We start from the raw sequence: 21,328 nt of genomic DNA on the forward strand, positions 1-21,328 counted from the left end.
GTGTTGGTTGGTTGGGTGTAAGTAGACATATGTTGATATCTGATTTAGCCAGAGCAATCCATCATCTGGAGGAACAGCTATTTCTTCAGGTTTTCTGAACAGGTATGAACCCCTTAGAAAGGTAACGATGTAGATATTAATTTGGATGAAAAAAGGTTGTAGTGGCTGACTTTAAACTGTCACTTAAAATGTTGTCATTCATTTAGCAATTCAATATAAAACATTTGTAAAATGATTCCAACTGAAAGGAAGTAGAGATGGTTGGAATCTGCAAATGGATCTTTCATAACTCCTCTCCCCTTTCTGTTCATTATGGCAGCTTTATAACTATGACCATAAAATGGTATAGGATTATGGAAAACAGCCTCTCTGTTAAAGTCTAACTACAGAAAAGCACATGCAATATATTCCTTTTGAGACAACAACATTATTATTATAAGTATAAGAAAAATGAAGAACAAGAAACTTATTTAAGCACTATTTGATTCTCATAGAGATCAGAAGCCTGTTGCACCAGCTGATCATACGTTTAACTTGCCTCCTGTTGCTGCCTTTTTGGCCAGGCATTATTGTAAATGAGAACTGGTTCTCAACTGACTTATCTGGTTAAATAAAGGTAGATAATACAAATAATAATAATATTAGATGAAAGTTAACACTAATAGTCTTGGTGTTAAGCTAAGCTAAACACTGCTGGTGCCAGCTACATATTTTACATACAGGCATGAGAGTGGGATTTATTTCCTCATATAACTCTTGGCTAATTGTATTACCAAAAATGTCCAACTGTCAAATGATAAACGTAAATGTCAAACTATTACATGTCCAACTGCCAAACAATAAACGGAAATGTCAAACTATTACATGTCCAACTGCCAAACAATAAACGGAAATGTCAAACTATTATATGTCCAACTGCCAAACAATAAACGGAAATGTCAAACTATTATATGTCCAACTGCCAAACAATAAACGGAAATGTCAAACTATTACATGTCCAACTGCCAAACAATAAACGGAAATGTCAAACTATTACATGTCCAACTGCCAAACAATAAACGGAAATGTCAAACTATTACATGTCCAACTGCCAAACAATAAACGGAAATGTCAAACTATTACATGTCCAACTGCCAAACAATAAACGGAAATGTCAAACTATTATATGTCCAACTGCCAAACAATAAACGGAAATGTCAAACTATTACATGTCCAACTGCCAAACAATAAACGGAAATGTCAAACTATTACATGTCCAACTGCCAAACAATAAACGGAAATGTCAAACTATTACATGTCCAACTGCCAAACAATAAACGGAAATGTCAAACTATTACATGTCCAACTGTCAATGATGAACTTAAATGTCACTATATTGCAGGCAGTGCTTTTTAGAAGATTTACATGAACACATGCATAGATATTCTTGAAAAACTCTTCTTCCTCTGAAAACTGTATATCTGCTTATGTATTTGCATTTCTGGGATTTTATTTTCAAGAAGTTAAGAGTCAAATTCAGTTATTATCAGTATCAAGATATCTGATGGAGCCAATTTTTATGTGACCAGGTGAGGTTGATATTTACAATCCCACTGTTAATGTATCACCTGGTGGAGTAAATGGGAGGGGAGATGCTACCCATGGCTATATAGAAGTTACACCTTCCACCCTTACATTAACTGTGTGGGGCTCTAATACAGGCAGACAGCATGGGGAAAGGTTTCTATATTGGTAAAGCTGTTGGGATAGTGGGTATCATCCTGTGTGCAGGGGCCCTGGCTACGATCATTGCTCTATCAGTTGTTTACTCACAGGAAAAGACAAAATCTAATAATCAGGTCTCGCCAACGGCTGGAGGAACAACAGCCAACCCCCCTGTCACACCCTCTCCGTCAAATGAGCCTTGGGACAAGTATCGGCTACCCAAGACCTTGGTGCCGGACCACTACAATGTCACCTTGTGGCCACGTCTGACTTTAAATACGACAACTGGACTCTACATCTTTACTGGTAATGGCTTTTTACTCATCTCTGATCATCTAGAGTTAGATCACTTTCTTAATCCAAATGAGTTGCATTCAGTATAAATGTATCCTCCTTAGTCAACAAGGATTAAAACCAGCAGGAGTTTGAAGGCATTCCTTTGAGAGGAAAAGGGATGGCGATAAAGACTGTGGCCCCGCAGGTAGTGCGGGTTGTCCTGCATCAGAAGATAAGGCGGTTTGAAGTATGTGAATGATTAGAATCTGATGTGCAGGTAGCACCTTGTATGCCAGCCATGTTGACATGTAATGTACATTGCGTGGTTCAAATAATATTAAGACACTTATATAAGGCGGATAAGTCTCAGCTTTAAGAGGGTACATGTAAAAGAAAACAAGACATGAAGAAAAAAGACACCCTCTGCTGTTTCCTGACTACATATCCTAGTCCTAATATCAAGCACTCCATAACTACTAAATTTCTTTGCAAATGCATTCTTAAGTCCCTTTGTCCACACCTGATGCACTCACGCAGGCTTGTGAATTAAATCTTCTCGGCTGAAGTTGAGAGTAATCCTACAATCGTTGTTTGGTCATTCAATTCTATTCATTCTATGTGGTAACTAGGGTAACAGCAACCTGGGAGAGGGATGGTCTATATACAGACCCACACAGTGTGAAAAAGAGGTCTGAACATCCCAAATAATGTTGTGTGTATGTACAGGGGCTTTATATTGGTTGTTAGACAACATCACCTAGACTAATGTTGTTCAAAGTATGAAATAACAATAATCCAATCTCTTTTGAAGTTCATATTCAGACCCTGCTTTTTTCAATGTCCATTCATAAGAAAGGCATGACAGTTTGACAGTTCAACCTTAATCTTAGATAGAGTAGTGGATTACATTGTGTGGTCATATAGTGTATATATACTTTACTTGCTGTCCTCTGAACAATTCACAATACATTAAAAGTCACAAAAGCATTCCTGTTTAAGCTTTGTGTTTTTGTAATGGGTTTTTAATAGTTTATTTACCTAAAGAAATGGAAGAATTGTCTCAACCCATAAAAGGAAATTTAAAAAAAAGTGAAAATCACCAAATTTGGAGATGATTTTCACTGGAAAGCAACAACAACTAGCTTTATTCTGAATTGATATACAGGGGTCATTGTCTTGGAAGTTGCTGGGGGTTTTGCAAATGGACATTGCTTTGGTCACAAGGCTAAAAAAAGCGCACAAAGGTGATATTATTAAATTAAAGCCTGGATTCTGATTTCAAATTTCCACCAACTTGTTCAATTTCATTCAGAACATTTGAATTTGAGCCAATGGGTTTCTTACAACTGTTAATCACAGATAACGTTATTTCATGTTGTTTTAGGTGAGTCCAGTGTGGAGTTTAAGTGCGCCGAGGAGACTGACCTGATTCTCATCCACTCCAATAAGCTGAACTACACCAAATTGGAAAATGACCACTTGGCGAGGCTCACATCAGTCAATAGTGGGGACAAAGCCCCCTCAATCAAGTATTCCTGGCTCCAGGGTGTGACTCAGTACCTGGTACTACAGCTTAATGGTAAACTGGTTAAGGACCACAGGTACCACCTCGACACAGAATTTACCGGAGAGCTGGCTGATGACCTGGGAGGCTTCTATAGAAGCGAATACCAGGAGGATGGCATAACTAAGTATGTGTATTTTGTTTCAGATGATGCACATTGAAACATGACTTGCCCAAAGTGAGACAGAGAAGCTTCGGAACATGCAGTAACCAGCAATGACCAATAAGAAATACGTTCTTATGCAATACATTGGATTGCTCTTTTAGAGGAATAGCCTGTCAATTATCTGGAATGATATTAGAACTTACTTCATCAATTTATGTTAGATTCAGACTTCGTGATATCATCTGATTATAGTCGGGAACGAGAATAGACTTCAGGTGTGACAATCGATTCTTATGGTTTTTATCCCGTGTAGTGTTTCAACTAATTCTCACCCCTATGTGTCAAAGACTGCAGCTTGTTCAGTGTTTTTACACTTCAAGCTATAACACTGGTACCCCTAGTTTTGCAAGTGTCAGTGACGGCATGTCAAAATACACTGGTTAAATGTATGGTGTTAATACATTCATGTATTCATGGGAAGTTAGGTTTAGGTAAAAAAACAACTTCTGACTAGTAGCAGTCCTTTGACATCTAGTGGCACTACTCTGACTAGTGGCAGTCCTCTGACATCTAGTGGCACTCCTCTGACTAGTAGCAGTCCTCTGACATCTAGTGGCAATCCTCTAACTAGTGGCAGTCCTCTGAAATCTAGTGCCACTCCTCTGACTAGTAGCAGTCCTCTGACATCTAGTGGCACTCCTCTGACTAGTAGCAGTCCTCTGACATCTAGTGGCAGTCCTCTGACATCTAGTGGCAGCCCTCTGACTAGTGGCAGTCCTCTGACATCTAGTGGCACTCCTCTGACTAGTAGCACTCCTCTGACTAGTAGCAGTCCTCTGACATCTAGTGGCAATCCTCTAACTAGTGGCAGTCCTCTGAAATCTAGTGCCACTCCTCTGACTAGTAGCAGTCCTCTGACATCTAGTGGCACTCCTCTGACTAGTAGCAGTCCTCTGACATCTAGTGGCAGTCCTCTGACATCTAGTGGCAGCCCTCTGACTAGTGGCAGTCCTCTGACATCTAGTGGCACTCCTCTGACTAGTAGCAGTCCTCTGACATCTAGTGGCAGTCCTCTGACATCTAGTGGCAGCCCTCTGACTAGTGGCAGTCCTCTGACATCTAGTGGCAGTCCTCTGACTAGTGGCAGTCCTCTGACATCTAGTGGCACTCCTCTTACCAGTAGCAGTCCTCTGACATCTAGTGGCACTCCTCTGACTAGTAGCAGTCCTCTGACATCTAGTGTCACTCCTCTGACTAGTGGCAGTCCTCTGACATCTAGTGGCACTCCTCTTACCAGTAGCAGTCCTCTGACATCTAGTGACACTCCTCTGACTAGTAGCAGTCCTCTGACATCTAGTGGCAGTCCTCTGACGAATAGCAGTCCTCTGACATCTAGTGGCACTCCTCTGACTAGTGGCAGTCCTTTGACATCTAGTGGCACTCCTCTGACTAGTAGCAGTCCTTTGACATCTAGTAGCACTCCTCTGACTAGTAGCAGTCCTTTGACATCTAGTAGCACTCCTCCGACTAGTGGCAGTCCTCTGACATCTAGTGGCAGTCCTCTAACTAGTGGCAGTCCTTTGACATCTAGTGGCACTCCTCTGACTAGTAGCAGTCCTCTGACATCTAGTGGCACTCCTCTGACTAGTAGCAGTCCTCTGACATCTAGTGGCACTCCTCTGACTAGTAGCAGTCCTCTGACATCTAGTGGCACTCCTCTGACTAGTAGCAGTCCTTTGACATCTAGTAGCACTCCTCCGACTAGTGGCAGTCCTCTGACATCTAGTGGCAGTCCTCTAACTAGTGGCAGTCCTTTGACATCTAGTGGCACTCCTCTGACTAGTGGCAGTCCTCTGACATCTAGTGGCAGTCCTCTAACTAGTGGCAGTCCTTTGACATCTAGTGGCAGTCCTCTGACTAGTGGCAGTCATCTGACATCTAGTAGCAGTCCTCTGACTAGTAGCAGTCCTTTGACATCTAGTAGCACTCCTCTGACTAGTCGTAGTCCTCTGACATCTAGTGGCACTCCTCTGACTAGTGGCAGTCCTTTGACATCTAGTGGCAGTCCTCTAACTAGTGGCAGTCCTTTGACATCTAGTGGCAGTCCTCTGACTAGTGGCAGTCCTCTGACATCTAGTTGCAGTCCTCTGACATCTAGTGGCACTCCTCTGACTAGTGGCAGTCCTCTGAAATCTAGTGGCAGTCCTCTGACATCTAGTGGCAGTCCTCTAACTAGTGGCAGTCCTCTGACATCTAGTGGCAGTCCTCTGACATCTAGTGGCAGTCCTCTGACATCTAGTGGCACTCCTCTGACTAGTGGCAGTCCTCTGACATCTAGTGGCAGTCCTCTAACTAGTGGCAGTCCTCTGGCATCTAGTAGCATTCCTCTGACTAGTGGCAGTCATCTGACATCTAGTATCAGTCCTCTGGCATCTAGTAGCAGTCATCTGACTAGTGGCAGTCATCTGACATCTAGTATCAGTCCTCTGACTAGTAGCAGTCCTTTTGACATCTAGTAGCACTCCTCTGACTAGTGGCAGTCCTCTGCAATGTAGTGGCAGTCCTCTAACTAGTAGCAGTCCTTTGACATCTAGTGGCAGTCCTCTGACATCTAGTATCAGTCCTCTGGCATTTAGTGGCAGCCCTAGATACGCTTGCTTATCTTGACGCCTGACTGATGCTGGCCACAGATATTCCACTGTCAGTAATCACTCTCGCTGTCGATCTCCTTTCAGGGTTGTCGCTACTACTCAGATGCAGCCAACAGATGCTAGGAAGGCATTTCCCTGTTTTGACGAGCCAGCTATGAAAGCTATTTTCTACATCACGCTAATCCACAACCATGGAACTGTAGCCCTGTCCAACGGCGAGGTGAAAGGTAAGTTGCACTGCAATAATAATTGGACAGGATCAGGGGCGTCGTTAGGCCTATTTTAGGGGGGCTTCAGTATGTTTTCTCCCCCTTCAAATTATAATATAATAGCCTATCATCATACTTAACGATATATCCCCGGGCACTGGGAGGCTGCTGCGCTGACTCTCTCACTCTGCCAAGTAACCTCTTTCATCAATGACAGCCAGAAGTTTAGCTCAAAGTCAATGATGCACGGAGTGACCTGTAATTACAGAATGTGGCTATTGGTAGTTGTTAACGATTGTTACCTGCTTACATTAGGTTTACTTGAGGCAAATGAAAGGGAATAACAACATAGTTAGATAGCTATTAGCTAGATGGCTATTTTGTTAGAAACTGTCTCAGTTGAGCAAGAGTGTGAACGAGCAAGAGTGTGAACGAGCGAATTCGAAATACAAGAAATAACTATCGACATCTCTCTATTCTTTGCATTAATATATATTATTATAATATTTTTATATTTGATACTGAACTAGTTCATCTTTATCTCAGTGATAGTGTGCAAATGAGCATAAAATATCACTATGACACTGAAATTCTGTTTCTTGTGTTATCATATACTGAATGCAAGCAAAACTACAGAGCAAAATCACACTCTTTCTGATTGAACCAATCTATGAACTGTCGGCCCCAAAATAATTTTTGGTTTGTGGATGTAACATCATTTTTAGGATGGTCTAAGACAGTGGACAGCAGGGTGTCTTAAAGTGACATGTTCATAGGAAAAAGGAAATTTCAAACTTAATGATAGGGATTGAAAATTCAAACAATAAACATGTTGTTCTATTCTGTTTGATTTATCTTCTACAGAATCAAGCAATGTCACCATTGAAGGTCACAATGTGCAGAAGACAACTTTTGAGCCAACTGAGAAAATGTCCACCTACCTCTTGGCATTCATTGTCAGTGACTTTGCCTTCATCAATAATACCATCGATGGAGTTTTGGTAAGTGACTTTGACTTTAAATTTAACCTAATTGATCTGATCATGTCCTGACTTTGATCTGCACAATACCACAGCAATCTATATCGAGTTAGCCAGACCACCAAGATATTTCCAGATTTTGCTTAGAGATTTTTCACGAAACTGTATACTAAATTGTATTTGTTGCACCCTAATAGTTGGTCTCCCTTAATTAACAACTTTGACAAATAATATATTTAGAGCAAAAAAAGGGGCGGGGGGACTCTCCAGCCCACCTTTTTTAAAAAGTCTGCCACTTGTACTAGACCTCCACATGACCTATGAAGAGGCATTTGAGCCAAGAGAGTGCAACAATTTCCAGATCATTCAGCATTTCAGGCTCAAGGCTCTGGACAATATTTTTTGGGATCAGAAATTCCTCAAAGTGCTTTCCACAACCCATAATTGTCCCGTCAGGGTCCACAGTTCTCTCATTCTAAATCGGCAAATGGTTTATCAGAATTTCCTTGAGGCTCAACAAAAGTCTGTGATGTTGTTTTAGATTCGTATCTTCGCCAAGAAGTCTGCTATTGCTGCTGGTCAAGGAGAGTATGCCCTTAACAAAACTGGACCCATCCTTAAGTTCTTTGAGAGGTATTACAATTCCAGATACCCTCTGCCAAAGTCTGGTAAGTTCACCACACCGGATGTGAGGCAATGCTTTATCAGTTTGGACATTGATCTGGGAAGATTACATAGACTATCAATTATTAACAGATACAACTTGATAACTTGAATGTTATAGTCTTTCATGACAGTTGTAATCCGTTTTCACACAGTATATTACAGTATAGTACATTCCAAAATGTTGTTACATTGTTACACCTTTTCTAATTCTGGGCAATCTTCCCTGATCACATGTTTAAACACTGGTGCAGTTAGAACTTACTTAGTCAATTTATAGCAGTAACTCCACAGGTAATCAAAGACTAATAATATCTTGCATAATGCAGATCAGATAGCTCTACCAGACTTCAATGCTGGAGCCATGGAAAACTGGGGTCTGATCACATACAGAGAGACAGCACTGCTCTACGATGAAAAGTTCTCCTCCAACTCCAACAAGCAAAGGATTGCGACCATCATCGCTCATGAACTGGCTCACATGGTTTGGATTTAACACTGCAAACTGTATCACTTCACAATGTCTATTGAATCTTGCATAACATATCCTTGGTACATATGGTCTAGGCAAATTCATTCACAATTAGCAAAATAGCAGAGTGGATTTGATAACTCTAAAAAAATTAAGAAGAGGCAAGGTATAAAGGAATTAGAACTAGCACTGCGGTCCGCCATTCAGTGGGATGATTTTCTTCAAACGTGGCAATCAAATAGTCACTAACTGCAATTCAGTAAGCCAACTCCTAGACAAGTTTTCAAAAACACATTTTTGGGATTATAGTGTGGTGGAAGATTTCTATGTTTGACCAGGTGGAGAGTTGTGGTTCAAATATTCAATTGCAACAAACAGAGTCTCCGAAGGAATCAAAGTTGTCTTTCCGTTTATTCAAGCTTGCAAGCTGGGAAAAGGGTTCAACAGCCACGTATCTCAGTGAGCTGCCGAAATCTCTTGATTCATACATTGTATTACATCGTGATTTATACAAGCACATGCCCCCCCCCTCCAGGGCCCACTATGACGACAAACGAAGAAACAGTGTGAATGTCTTGGATAAGAATTGAGAAGAACAAAGAACAGAGTGTATTGGTTTCGATAAGGCATATGGCCATCTGTCCTCCTTCCCATCCTCCCTGTTGCTCTGCCCTTGAACCAGTCCACAAAACAACACCTATTTTTACCGTCACAATAGTGACTCAAGTCTAACTCACAAGTATACAGGTCTAAGAGCTCATGTCATACTTATTTTCAGTTCTTTCTTAGCATAGCATTCACACCTGTTCTCTCTGCTGTCCCTTTAGTGGTTTGGTAATCTGGTGACCGTGAAGTGGTGGAATGACTTGTGGCTGAATGAAGGCTTTGCATCCTATGTTGAGTACCTGGGAGCACATGAGGCCGAACCCGACTGGAACGTGGTAAGAATTTCCTTCCCACCTCATGGCCTCAATAATTACTGTAACGTAGGGTGATGGTGACTTTGATCGGTGGAGTTTGGGCCTTACTGTCTTATTTGTCTCATTATAGAAAGACCTTATCGTGCTCAGTGACGTCCATAGGGTGTTTGCCGTCGATGCTCTGGCCTCTTCTCACCCCCTGTCCTCTAGAGAAGAGGACATCCAGAAACCAGCCCAGATCAGTGAGCTGTTCGATGCTATCTCATACAGCAAGGTAACCTCATACACACAAACCTTAACAGCAGCACTTTCGATAATGAAAATATCGAACATCAATCGATTCAGGTTATGCATTTAATTTCTCTCATAGAAAACCATAGATAAATCTAGTTTCTCAATGTCTTTCAATGGTCTTTAAAAGCATTTAAAATGTGTTTGCTCAGGGAGCATCTGTTCTGAGGATGTTGTCGGACTTCCTAACTGAAGAAGCCTTCACAGAGGGACTACAGGTATTGACTAAATGGACACAAACATTCCAATATTACTTGAAAAAATACATCAAGCCACTGTGAAATGATTTTCTTCACATGTGGCTTGAAATAAAATAGCCATCAATCTGTCAGTAATTGTAATTCAGTCAACCAACTCACCTCAAATGGATTACTATCTTAATGAAGAAATACACAATGTGTAATGCTATGTGAGCAGCAAAGCTTTTAGGTAAAGCACCTCCAAATTGAAAATAAGTCATTTTTTTCTGTCCACCCTGCAGACCTACCTGAAAAGATTTGCGTTTGGAAACGCAGTCTACACAGACCTATGGGATCATCTGCAGATGGCATGTTCATCTCTATAGACTCCAGTTTTGAAAATTAATCAAAAGGTTCCCCAGTACCTACTAACCTACTCTTTGATGTTACTACTTTTTTAATTGTTTGTCCGCTTCCACAGGCTGTTATTGCTCATGGCATTAACCTTCCAGACACTGTCAAAAATATCATGAACACATGGGTGCTGCAGATGGGCTTTCCTGTGGTTACCATTAATACCACGACTGGTGTTGTGTCCCAGGAGCACTTTCTCTTGGATCCAGACTCTGAAGTCACTGCTGTATCTCCCTTCAAGTATGTACACTGCCTTTCTTTCATACTTCCTTCCCACTTGACAAATTAATTCAATATTTCTAGTGTTTGTCTTGCATTACATCTACAGTATAGGACAACACAATTTGGCATACTTTGTGCTACTCCTTCTCTACTAAACTAGTATCGCCACTGAATGTATAGTAATACTACTATCTTTAATGCTATTACACATTCTAGTATTCTAGATTATGCAACAAAGACTTTTTTTCTACTCATGAATTCCTAATCATTTTTCATTTTCATACCATTATGATAGAAGTGAGTGAACATTTTAAAAAGGCAAAGAAATATCTGTATGAAGATGCAATAAAACAGTTGTTTGTCCTACAGCTATGAATGGATTGTGCCAATCAAGTGGATGAAAACTGGATTTATCCAGGAACCACAATGGCTGAGAAGTAAATCAGGTAAGATCTACATACACTAACAATAACATGGTGCTTTTGTGCTGACAAATAAAAAGACTTCTGCTGACAGTAAGTGGGAACCAAATACATTTGGCAATAGATGCAAAGTAACTGCAGGCCTTTGTTGATGGTCAAGACAGATCATATGAATATATTCCTTGACTGTGAGTGTCTAAGGACTTTAGAAACACCCTTTTCTCTATTTGACTGATTCAAAATAATGCAATGCAGCAGTAGAAACATAAAACTAAGCACCAGACAGAGAATAACCAAGACCAATAAGAAAACCAAACCTAAACGCATGCGTAAGATGAGGAAAACAAGTGAGTGTTCACTGCATGGTATAACCCACAAAATAATGTAAATACATAAAACATGCTGAACGTTGAGTGCTACATTTAGAAACTGTGGAATTAATGTATAGTTTCCTGGTGAGAAAACAGTACTTTAAGCATGTTTGTCTTTTAATACTTTATTACAGGATACAATATAGTTATCAAACATGAGCAAAAGTACAGACAAAAGTCATAATACAATTCAGTTTATTTTGTATAGTCCAAAATCACAAATTAGGGGGGGGGGGGGGTCATCAGCAGCTAGAAGTAACAAACACGTGAACCAGCTTTTCTGCATCGCTTTGAGACAAGATGCGCAAGATTTTTGAAATGTTACGTAGATGAGAACATTAAAAGTTTATATTTTACCAGCCAAATCAAATAGTTTATAGCATATTCAACCTTTGTTTCTTTGTTATACCGTTCATACTTGACTTAATACCCTTGTTATTTTTTTGGTTCGTTAAGCAAAGGTATTTGTGCATGCTCCAAGTTGGAGCCATTTGTGGAGGCTCTCACACTACAGTGCACCGTTATGCTCTGCTAATGCCCTGTTTAACAGTCCATGTATACAGGAATGTCACTTGCAGCGCCATCGGTTTTGGATGGATGAATCAGGCAGGAAAGTGTTAAAATGCTGAATGCAGGCTTTGCTGTGATCCCATGGCGCAGATTGAAGGAAACTGGATGCTCCAGTACTTTATTCTCTCTACAGAGTCAAGTTAGCTCTGCGGTAACTTGTTTGTTGAGGGCAGACTGTCACATGTCTGTTATTAAACTTGTTTACTCACTGTTAGCAGCACTAGGGCCCTATTCAGGCATGCTGCGTTGCTGCAAGAAAGGATGCCGGTGCAGAATCACTCAGCGCCAATCGCCACACAAAGGTTACATCCCAAGTCTCTTAATGGTCATTTCCTCGATCGAACCAGAAGTTGTTCTGTGCTGCCGTATTGCCGGCCATCGCAAAGTTCTTATTTCTGCTTTGAGGAGCGAGGAGCGAGGAGCAAGGAGGGATCTCTGAGGATCCATGAGCGAGAATGCACAAGAGCAGGGTTCCAGGAAGTGTTTTAACGGCCAGCACACCCCCTAATTGTTCATCAGTTATTTGATTGGATGCTGCAGCTGATTGGACTGAACTGATTGTTCTCAACATCGCTGAAGTTTCAGACCAAAGTGAAGATGGATCGCAAAGTGAACTCAAGTTTGACATTTCATTTCTTTTCTGACTTACTATCTGGTTAAAATATGTTAATATACCACACACAACTTTCTTCAATAGATGTTATTTCCCTCAATAACTTTTATTATGGATACAATTAAATTCAGAGAGAGCTGGAGAGAGGAAACTATTTGTACATAATTTATCATAATTTCCATTCAGTAAAAGCGAGGGTGATCATTCCTGACCGTTGGGTTTGATGAGTTATGTAATTTCAATTTTCCCGGAAACATTGAGCCTAATAAATACATTTTAGTCTTCAAGAGACACCCTAATCATATTTGGGGTTATTTAATAATGTCATCAATTCATAAATAAAACACGCATTGCGCGGGTAGAAATTGGCCCTGCGCGTGACTAAGCAGGACACAGAACCCAGTATAAATACCACACACATGATATAAATACACAATGCAGTTTGTCTAACAGGTAACAGGCTAAAGAGAGAAAACATCTATATATCTGATGATAACTGTCTTTGCACACTGATCATGTGTACAGACACAAACTCCAACAGAAGTCTCTCCAGTTGTTTACTAACAAAGACACAGTTATCATCCCTGTGAGAGTGGAGATGTTTTCTCTCTCTGGTCTGTTAGTGATTCCTCTCTCCAGCGCTCTCTGACTTTAATACAAGTTATTGAGGGAAATAACAGATCGGGAAAAGACAAATCTTTTTTATAAATGAAGGAAGTTGATTGTGGTCCTTTTGTTGCTCAGACCTACAATGAACATATTTTTGAACAGATGGTGAATCAGGAAATAAATCTAATATAAAACTTGAGTTTAATCTGTGATCTGTCTTCACTCTGGTATGAAACTCCAGTAATCAGTCCGATCAGCGTCCAATCAAATACCTGATGAACAGCGAGTCGAGCGTTTAAAACACTTCCTGGAAGCTCGCACTCGTGGATCCTCGATCCTCGCTCCTCAAAGCAGAATAAGAGATTTGGGAAGGCCGTCAATATGGCGGATGCAGAGCAACTTCTGGTTCAAGCAAGGAGCGAGGAGCGAGGAGGAGCGAGGAGCGAGGAGCGTCAATTAAGAGACTTGGGATGTACCCAATGAACGGCAGATTTGTGGCCGACTTAATCCCGACTTGCTCTGACGTCAACGATGACCTCACGAGGAATGCATGACCCAGGATGGGAAACTCCTGGCTGTCGCCAGATCAACGTGCTGATTGGCTATTAGTTTTGACAACAAACACCACATTTTATAGAAAATCCTATTTTTCCGGGTAATACAGATTGTTGTCTATTAGTCTCATGTTGTGCAATGAAGGTTTATTCTAAAAACATATCTTGTGTGATTGATAATAATACAACTTATTTAAACAACACATATTAAAACGCAAAAAAAATGTTGCTAGATACGCACATTTTCTTCTACATGAATTTACAAACACATACATTTACAAACACATGAATAAATCCAAACGAGGTCTGAAAACTAAAAGTAGGCTACAGATCTAACGGGAAGTAACTGTTTCATATTGTGTATTCTTTGAAGGCAGCTGAAAAACTGTCTGACTTCACAGCCGGTTTTACTTTCTAGGCGAGACGCTGTTCATCTTGAACCAGCCTATTGAGTCCATGGACGAGGATTCTGGGAAACTGAGTTGATTGGCTCCAATTTGAGTGCCGAGTGCAAACAACGATAATGACTGACTCCGACCTCTTTTTCTTCTCTAGCCACAATTATTGAAATGAAGGCACCACTGACTGACTGGGTTCTGGCCAACCTCGACGTGGTGGGTTACTACAGAGTCAACTATGACCAAGGCAACTGGAACAGACTCGTAGATCATCTGAAGAATAATCATAAGGTATATTTTAAGTTAACTAAAAATGTATGATTTCTGCTTTCTTATATACATGATTCTTAATTTGAGTTGTTGTAGTAGTACTACTAACAAGGATCATGCTCTTCTTTTTCAAGCTTATTCCAGTTATTAACAGAGCTCAGTTGGTGGATGATGCCTTCAATTTAGCCAGGTAAGTCCTGTTAATACATGAGAATAGATACATGGTGTTTTGTAATGAAGAGAATGATCATCTGGACTACTGAGATGTAGCAAAAATATATACAAGTGTTTGTTACCTGCAGTACAGCAGAAATACTTTATTAAAGATGGTCGAGAAAGCAACACAATTTTTTGGATATGCGATTAATTTTCTCAATTTTGTAACCCCAAAAGAGCAAAGATCATCCCTACAGAACTGGCCCTTGATACCACCAAGTACCTGAACCAGGAGAGAGACTATATGCCCTGGGAGTCAGCCCTGAGTAACCTGGACTTCTTCTACCTCATGTTTGACCGCAGCGAGGTTTATGGTCCCATGCAGGTGTGCTTCCTTTCAGCCAAACATATTAGCATAACAATCAAAGATCAAAATCACAAATGAGTTACTTGTATTCCAATCTTAATGGAATTATCACATTTCCTTAAATCTGTCTGGCTTGTTTTTTAGAATTATCTGAGGAACCAGGTCACCCCTCTGTTCGACTACTATAAGAACATGACTGACGACTGGAGCAAAGTTCCTGATGGACACATGGATCAGTGAGTATTGGAAAACACATGGGCCGTTTATCAATATGCGTTCTTGTCTGTACTTGTGTTCTTGTGCACTCGTGAAACATCATCAGTCGCGGGCCAAGTACATGTTCCAATTCAAAGTCCGCTTCTCGCCAAGCACGGCACATTTCACCGAGGATGCATCAGAGATGACTTGTGCGTATTCTGGACAGTATTCCATTCCCAGAATGCATTTCGCACCAGCGACGGGGAACAATGGTGGAGGAGAAAATACTCAACTGAAAGTTGACGTTTTCTAAATACTACTGTTGTTGAATCATTTTGAATTGTGTGTGTATGTGTGTGTGTGTGTATGTATATGTATATATATATATATATATATATATATATATATATATATATATATATATATATATATATATATATACATACATACACACACAATTCAAAATGAAAGATAAAGACGAAAGTCTTTATTTACTTGAGTGAAGTGAATCTTTAGTCATTCAGTAGTGTCGTTAGTCTTTAGTCACTTGGTAGTGATGGAAGTCTTTATTTTTTTTATTTATTTAAAAAAATGTTTTTTTAAATCTAACTTCCTGTGGAAATGGAAGGTTAATTTGCATGTAACTAACGTATATTGACACGCCATCATGTTGAAAATATACACGAGAGGGTACCTAGTGTTTTAATCTGCAATACCAAGGGGCACTGACCAAGCCTCAATATTTGACGAGTTGGGAGAGAGAATGTGTTGCAATTCTTGTTATTCTTGCTCCCTGTATTTAATGAAGACTTATTCATCTGTCCTCTGTCCATGTGCATCCTCCTTCATGTTTCTCCTTCCTCCAGGTATAACCAGGTGAATGCTATCAGCATGGCTTGCAGGACAGACCTTGAGGAATGTCTACTTTTGTCTAAGACATGGTTCAATCAATGGAGGACCACTAGTGAAAACAAGTGAGTGTATCCCATCATGTGATATATTGTAGTTTCACAGTTTTAATGAGTCTTAACTGTATTTTTGGAACGTCTCTCTGTCCATCAACTATGTTGTACTGTCACCTTGCTTCAGGATCCACCCCAACCTGCGCTCCACTGTGTACTGTAATGCTATCGCAGCAGGTGGCGCTCAAGAGTGGGAGTTTGCTTGGACAGAGTTTCAAAATACCACCATTGCTATTGAAGCTGACAAACTCCGCTTTTCCCTTGCCTGCACGAAGCAACCCTGGCTGCTCAACAGGTCTGCTCACACACAGCTTGTTAATACTGTTATAGTATGTACAGCAGCGTATAACTGACAATTACTGACCAGTGCACATATATAAATACTCGCTGTTCTACTGTCACCCCTCAGGTACCTGGAGTACACTCTGATTCCAGGCATGATCCGAAAGCAGGATGCCACCTCCACTATCGTTTACATTGCTAACAATGTGGTTGGACAGTCTCTGGCGTGGGATTTTGTCAGGGCTCGATGGTCATACATTTTCACAGAGTGAGTACAACTCAATACGTTTCAGATGCAAACATCACTTCATTCCCATGAAACATATGAAGGTACCAGATTTTGTGTTGAGCCGGCTCAGCGTTACAATTTTAAAGGTGCTGAAATAGGCAGTTGTAAACACGGATAGGTGTCAGTGACCTATGATATTCACAGTTTCATAATAAAAGATGAATTGTGACATACTCACTTAACAGCAGGTAGGCAGTTTTACATTCAGATTTCTTATCAGTGACAGGTTTTATTGACCAAGCATGCCGCCTCAGATGACCTTTGGTCTTGACTCCTCATAAAACCTGCCGGCCTCCTGACACACAGCTTCACCTGTCAATGTCAGGTTCGGCTATAGAACAGGTCAAGAAGATCAAACTACTGGACGAACAGTTGTCATGGTCGGAGCACATTGACGGCATTGTCACTAAAATGGGAAGGGGCGTATATGACCAGGAAGTGCTTTACTTATTTAACACTATTGTTTGTTAGGTGTTACAGTCCTTGGTCTTTTGTCACCTGCTATACTGTCCATTCATATGGTCAGCAGCTGCTAAGAAGGACATAAATAAACTACAACTGGTTCCAGATCAGCACTCCAGTGTTCAATAAGAACTAATACAGCATATATGCACTCTTGCCTGTCATGGTTCTCAGTGGAAACTAAACTTCACTATAGCCTTCTCATGTTTTTCAGAAAGGTAGCATCTAGTCAGACACCTGAATATTTCTTCAATCAGTTACAATATGCATGTAACAGACATAACATCACACAAGGAACGCTAGTTTAGGTCCCTTGATACCTCCTACCCCAAGAACAAACCTCCTCAAATGTACAGTTATTTTTCGTGCAATTACTGCTTGGAATTTACTACCTCATCATATATCTCATAGAGGTAATCCATTTGTCATTTTAAAAAACAGGTGCACCACCAACAGGCCACTAACAACTTGACATTAACTACATTTTCCATCACTTTTGTAGTCATCTGATCTTTCTTTGTATAAATTACTGATGTACTGACCGATATACATCCTAGTCCTCCACTGTACTTTATTTATTTTTTATTATTCTGTTTGTACTATTTTTTAACTGTTTGTTTCACGTCATGTTTTGCATGTTTGTATGCATTACATTTTGTCCTTTCTGTGGATCCCAGGAAGATTAGCGGCCGCTAAGGCATCAGCTAATGGGGATCCAGTTAATAAATTAAACTTGACAGAGCATAATACGGGTGCTTGTGTAATTTCAGTACAGCTGAATTAAGCTATAGGAGTTAGATGTTTCAGTGGTTTGTGTGTTTTTTGACACACATAACTAGTGCCAGTTATCTTTAATTATAGAATATCTATAATTAGATGTTCAAAACTGAAGAAAAATGTGGTTTCAGTTTGTGCCCTTGAAGTTACTCCATGCAAAAATGGCAACAACAAAAATCCCATTACAGCATATTGCATATCTTAAGATTTGTGTCTGTAAAACTACTGAATCAGAGTTTTTAAGTAGGCTTCAGTGTACCTGGGTCATATACTGAATATAAAAGAGAGCTATGTCATTCGCTTTTTGTAATGTCTGATGTGATATAAGTTTGTAATATGGTTTTGTATTTTGGTAAATGTTTTGTATATATAACGGTGCATATTTCGGACGCAAGAAAATATTCTGATAATAAAGTTAAATCACACTGTAAGGACAATCCATGCATTAGAGAAGTACTCTTCTTTTTGTTGTAAAAGAGTCTTGGTCCTCAATCAGAAGATCGTCTGTCCGATCCCAGGCTCCTCTAGTCCATGTCGGTGTGTCTGGGGCAAGACACTTAACCCCAAATTGCTCCTGAAGCCTGTTGCATTGGTGTATAAATGTTTAGATCAGGGGTCACTAATAGGTGGACCAGGGTCCGGAATCAGATCATTATAAAATGTTGACGGCCCTCTATTTTAACCGCCACAGCTTTTCTAAACATTACGGCACCGTACAGCGGTCCAGGAAACACACCGACCGATTACATGCATTGTAAATCATCTCACATGCTAGTCAGCTAATCAAATATGTGTATTCCGATAAATATTGACTCGACTTGAGTGAGATAAATACACATTTGAGAGATGGGGAGAGAGCCAACAGTCGGAAAGATCAAAGATAACATTTCTGTAATCGAGTTTTGATAACAAAAGTCAGTACGGAGTGTTTCAGTTATTGTAAAAGCTGTAATTTGCATACAAATAGACGTAATTATGTCATGTCTTGACTCACAGGTATGGTGGTGGATCATTCTCTTTCTCCAACCTGATCAACGGAGTCACCCAACGCTTTTCCACAGAATTTGAGCTTCAACAGGTTAGATATATATTCACTATCTATTTGTCCACATTGTTTCTTTAAAATGGGTTCAGCCCAATTTCACCCAGAATCAAACACATTTTTTAAATCTATTTCATGTTTTTGTGTGGATTGTGGTCTGCCTGGTTCATTTGGTTATATTATACTATCATATATGTATTTACATCATAGAAATTAAGATAAATACAATTATCACTATATATTTATGAAAAGTGGACACAAATTATCAAAACTATGTTAAAATTACGATCAAAAGTCATTAAACGATATCACAATTAAGTGAATGGTGTTCAATCTAATCAATAAATGTATTGTGACAGACGTTGATGTTAAGCAGTCTTGCTCAGCAATGTGACATCACTGTGTTAATGCTGTGCTGTGTTAGGCCAAGTTACATTACCAGGTCCATGGAGCAAAATGGATTCCTTTGTTATCTTGAGATTCCATTGACTGCACCCAGGCTGGAATAAGTTTAGGTTCTGGTGTGAAAAGATGCAATCCTTTCTGTGCTGCATTTAAATCAAAATTATTTATATATATATTTTTTATTACGTTGATAAAGCTCTACAGAAAGCCACCTGGTGCAGATTGACACGCAGGAAAGCCTCACATGTGTCAAGGCCCAGATTACCAATGCCAAATTACAGATTACAAATTGCCTTTTACAGATTGATTGTAAAGATACAATAACTTGTTTACAGTCCCTAAATCAAGTACCCCAAGAGACACTGTTACTATATCTGTGTTTTAGTACACTTTTTGACACAAACCAGCGTGGCTCTGTTATTTGCTGCTGCATGACTTCATACGGCTGCATCACCTCCCCAAACAACTCTTAACTGTGTTGTTTTTTTTGTGACAGCTGGAGAAGTTTAAGGCAGAAAACAGTGAGATCGGTTTTGGCTCTGGGACGCTGGCAGTGGATCAGTCCATTGAGAGAACCATCAGCAACATAAAATGGCTCACAGAGAACAAAGAGAATGTTCTGAATTGGTTTAACACGGCCTTGTAGCTCTGTGTATACTTGTACGACATGTAGTTTACAGAGGTTTGTTTTTCATCCAAATAAATCTTGCATGGAGGTGGAGGAGATTTAACACAACTTTAAAAAAATTAATCAGACCCAAATGTGCTTGCTGTACCTTTGATGTACCTCCATTTTGTTCAACTGAAGGGAAAAAAGGACTATTTATACATTAAATATAAGAAACGTTATGTTAGACAGAGTAGGGAGGACTTGGGTAAGGATTTCTTTTTTTTTTTTGTGGTTTGTCTTCACATTTTTAAATGTATCTACCATCCTGAAAGGGCACAATTACAATTTTATGATTACACACTGAAGAGTTTATTTTTTTGCGAATTCTTTCAAATCCTTTTTTTTCAAATTGAGTGTTGTTCTGTATCTTGACACGTGAAAAGAAAATCTTGTATTATCAGCATTACATTTTTTGTGACTTTGCAATCATTATATGTATCTTTTAATCAGGATAAAAACACTTTACATACACCTGACTTTTGTTTTTTAACTATAGCAAACCAACATCTTTATGTACAATTATGTAAACTGTATGTATGTAAATATGTTCACCTTTAAAGACGAAAACCTTACAATTATGTCCACATTGGCGTGCATGTGTAAGTACAACATTTTAAAGACAATGATTCTCATCTTGTGATTGATATTGATGTTGATATTTTTATATATTTGAAGGCAATGAAAAGAATGAACACATTTGTTAAAAGAAAAAACTCTTCTGCTGCTAGTCTGAATGTTGTGTGTATTTTTGATTGATTATGGTTCCTGTGTCCAGTCATCATTCTGAACCGCTTGTATCATATGTATTAAATTCCCATGTACCATATTAGTATCATGCTGATATGGTAGCATGATATATATATATACATATATATATATATGTAATATATATATATATATATATATATATAAAATCTAATTCTTATTTCCAGATATATATATATATATATATATATATATATATATATATATATATGTATACATATGTACACATACATATATATGTGTACATATATATATATATATATATATATATATATATATATATATATCTAAAATCTAATTCTTATTTCCAGACATATATATATAATCTAATTCTTATTTCCAGACATACATGTGATAAGTCCGATGCTGTCCCTTTTTGGAGAAGCCTACATTTGAAAAACTTTTGGTTTTGGGGTGAATACAAACATCAACCGAAAACCTAATTTTGGAGTAAAAATATCCATTTAAAAAAACTAGACATGGTTGTGATGTGTT

General features: G+C 39.3%; 1 protein-coding gene across 1 annotated transcript; it reads left to right on the forward strand.

Moving 5' to 3' along the window:
• Nucleotides 1–1,703: 1,703 nt before the first annotated feature.
• On the forward strand, nt 1,704–20,044 carry LOC117732323 (aminopeptidase N-like). The gene is made up of 21 exons (XM_034535214.1): nt 1,704–2,010; nt 3,365–3,671; nt 6,386–6,528; nt 7,375–7,511; nt 8,032–8,158; nt 8,483–8,637; nt 9,453–9,566; nt 9,676–9,819; nt 9,989–10,054; nt 10,318–10,383; nt 10,497–10,669; nt 11,021–11,097; nt 14,346–14,479; nt 14,593–14,648; nt 14,852–14,999; nt 15,126–15,217; nt 16,046–16,153; nt 16,269–16,436; nt 16,551–16,691; nt 18,948–19,029; nt 19,895–20,044. Exons 1-21 carry the CDS (start codon nt 1,710–1,712, stop codon nt 20,042–20,044), a joined length of 2,889 nt encoding a protein of 962 aa, XP_034391105.1. The 5' UTR covers nt 1,704–1,709.
• Nucleotides 20,045–21,328: the final 1,284 nt, after the last annotated feature.

Source organism: Cyclopterus lumpus, chromosome 6 (genome assembly GCF_009769545.1).
Source record: "Cyclopterus lumpus isolate fCycLum1 chromosome 6, fCycLum1.pri, whole genome shotgun sequence".
NCBI lineage: Eukaryota > Metazoa > Chordata > Actinopteri > Perciformes > Cyclopteridae > Cyclopterus > Cyclopterus lumpus.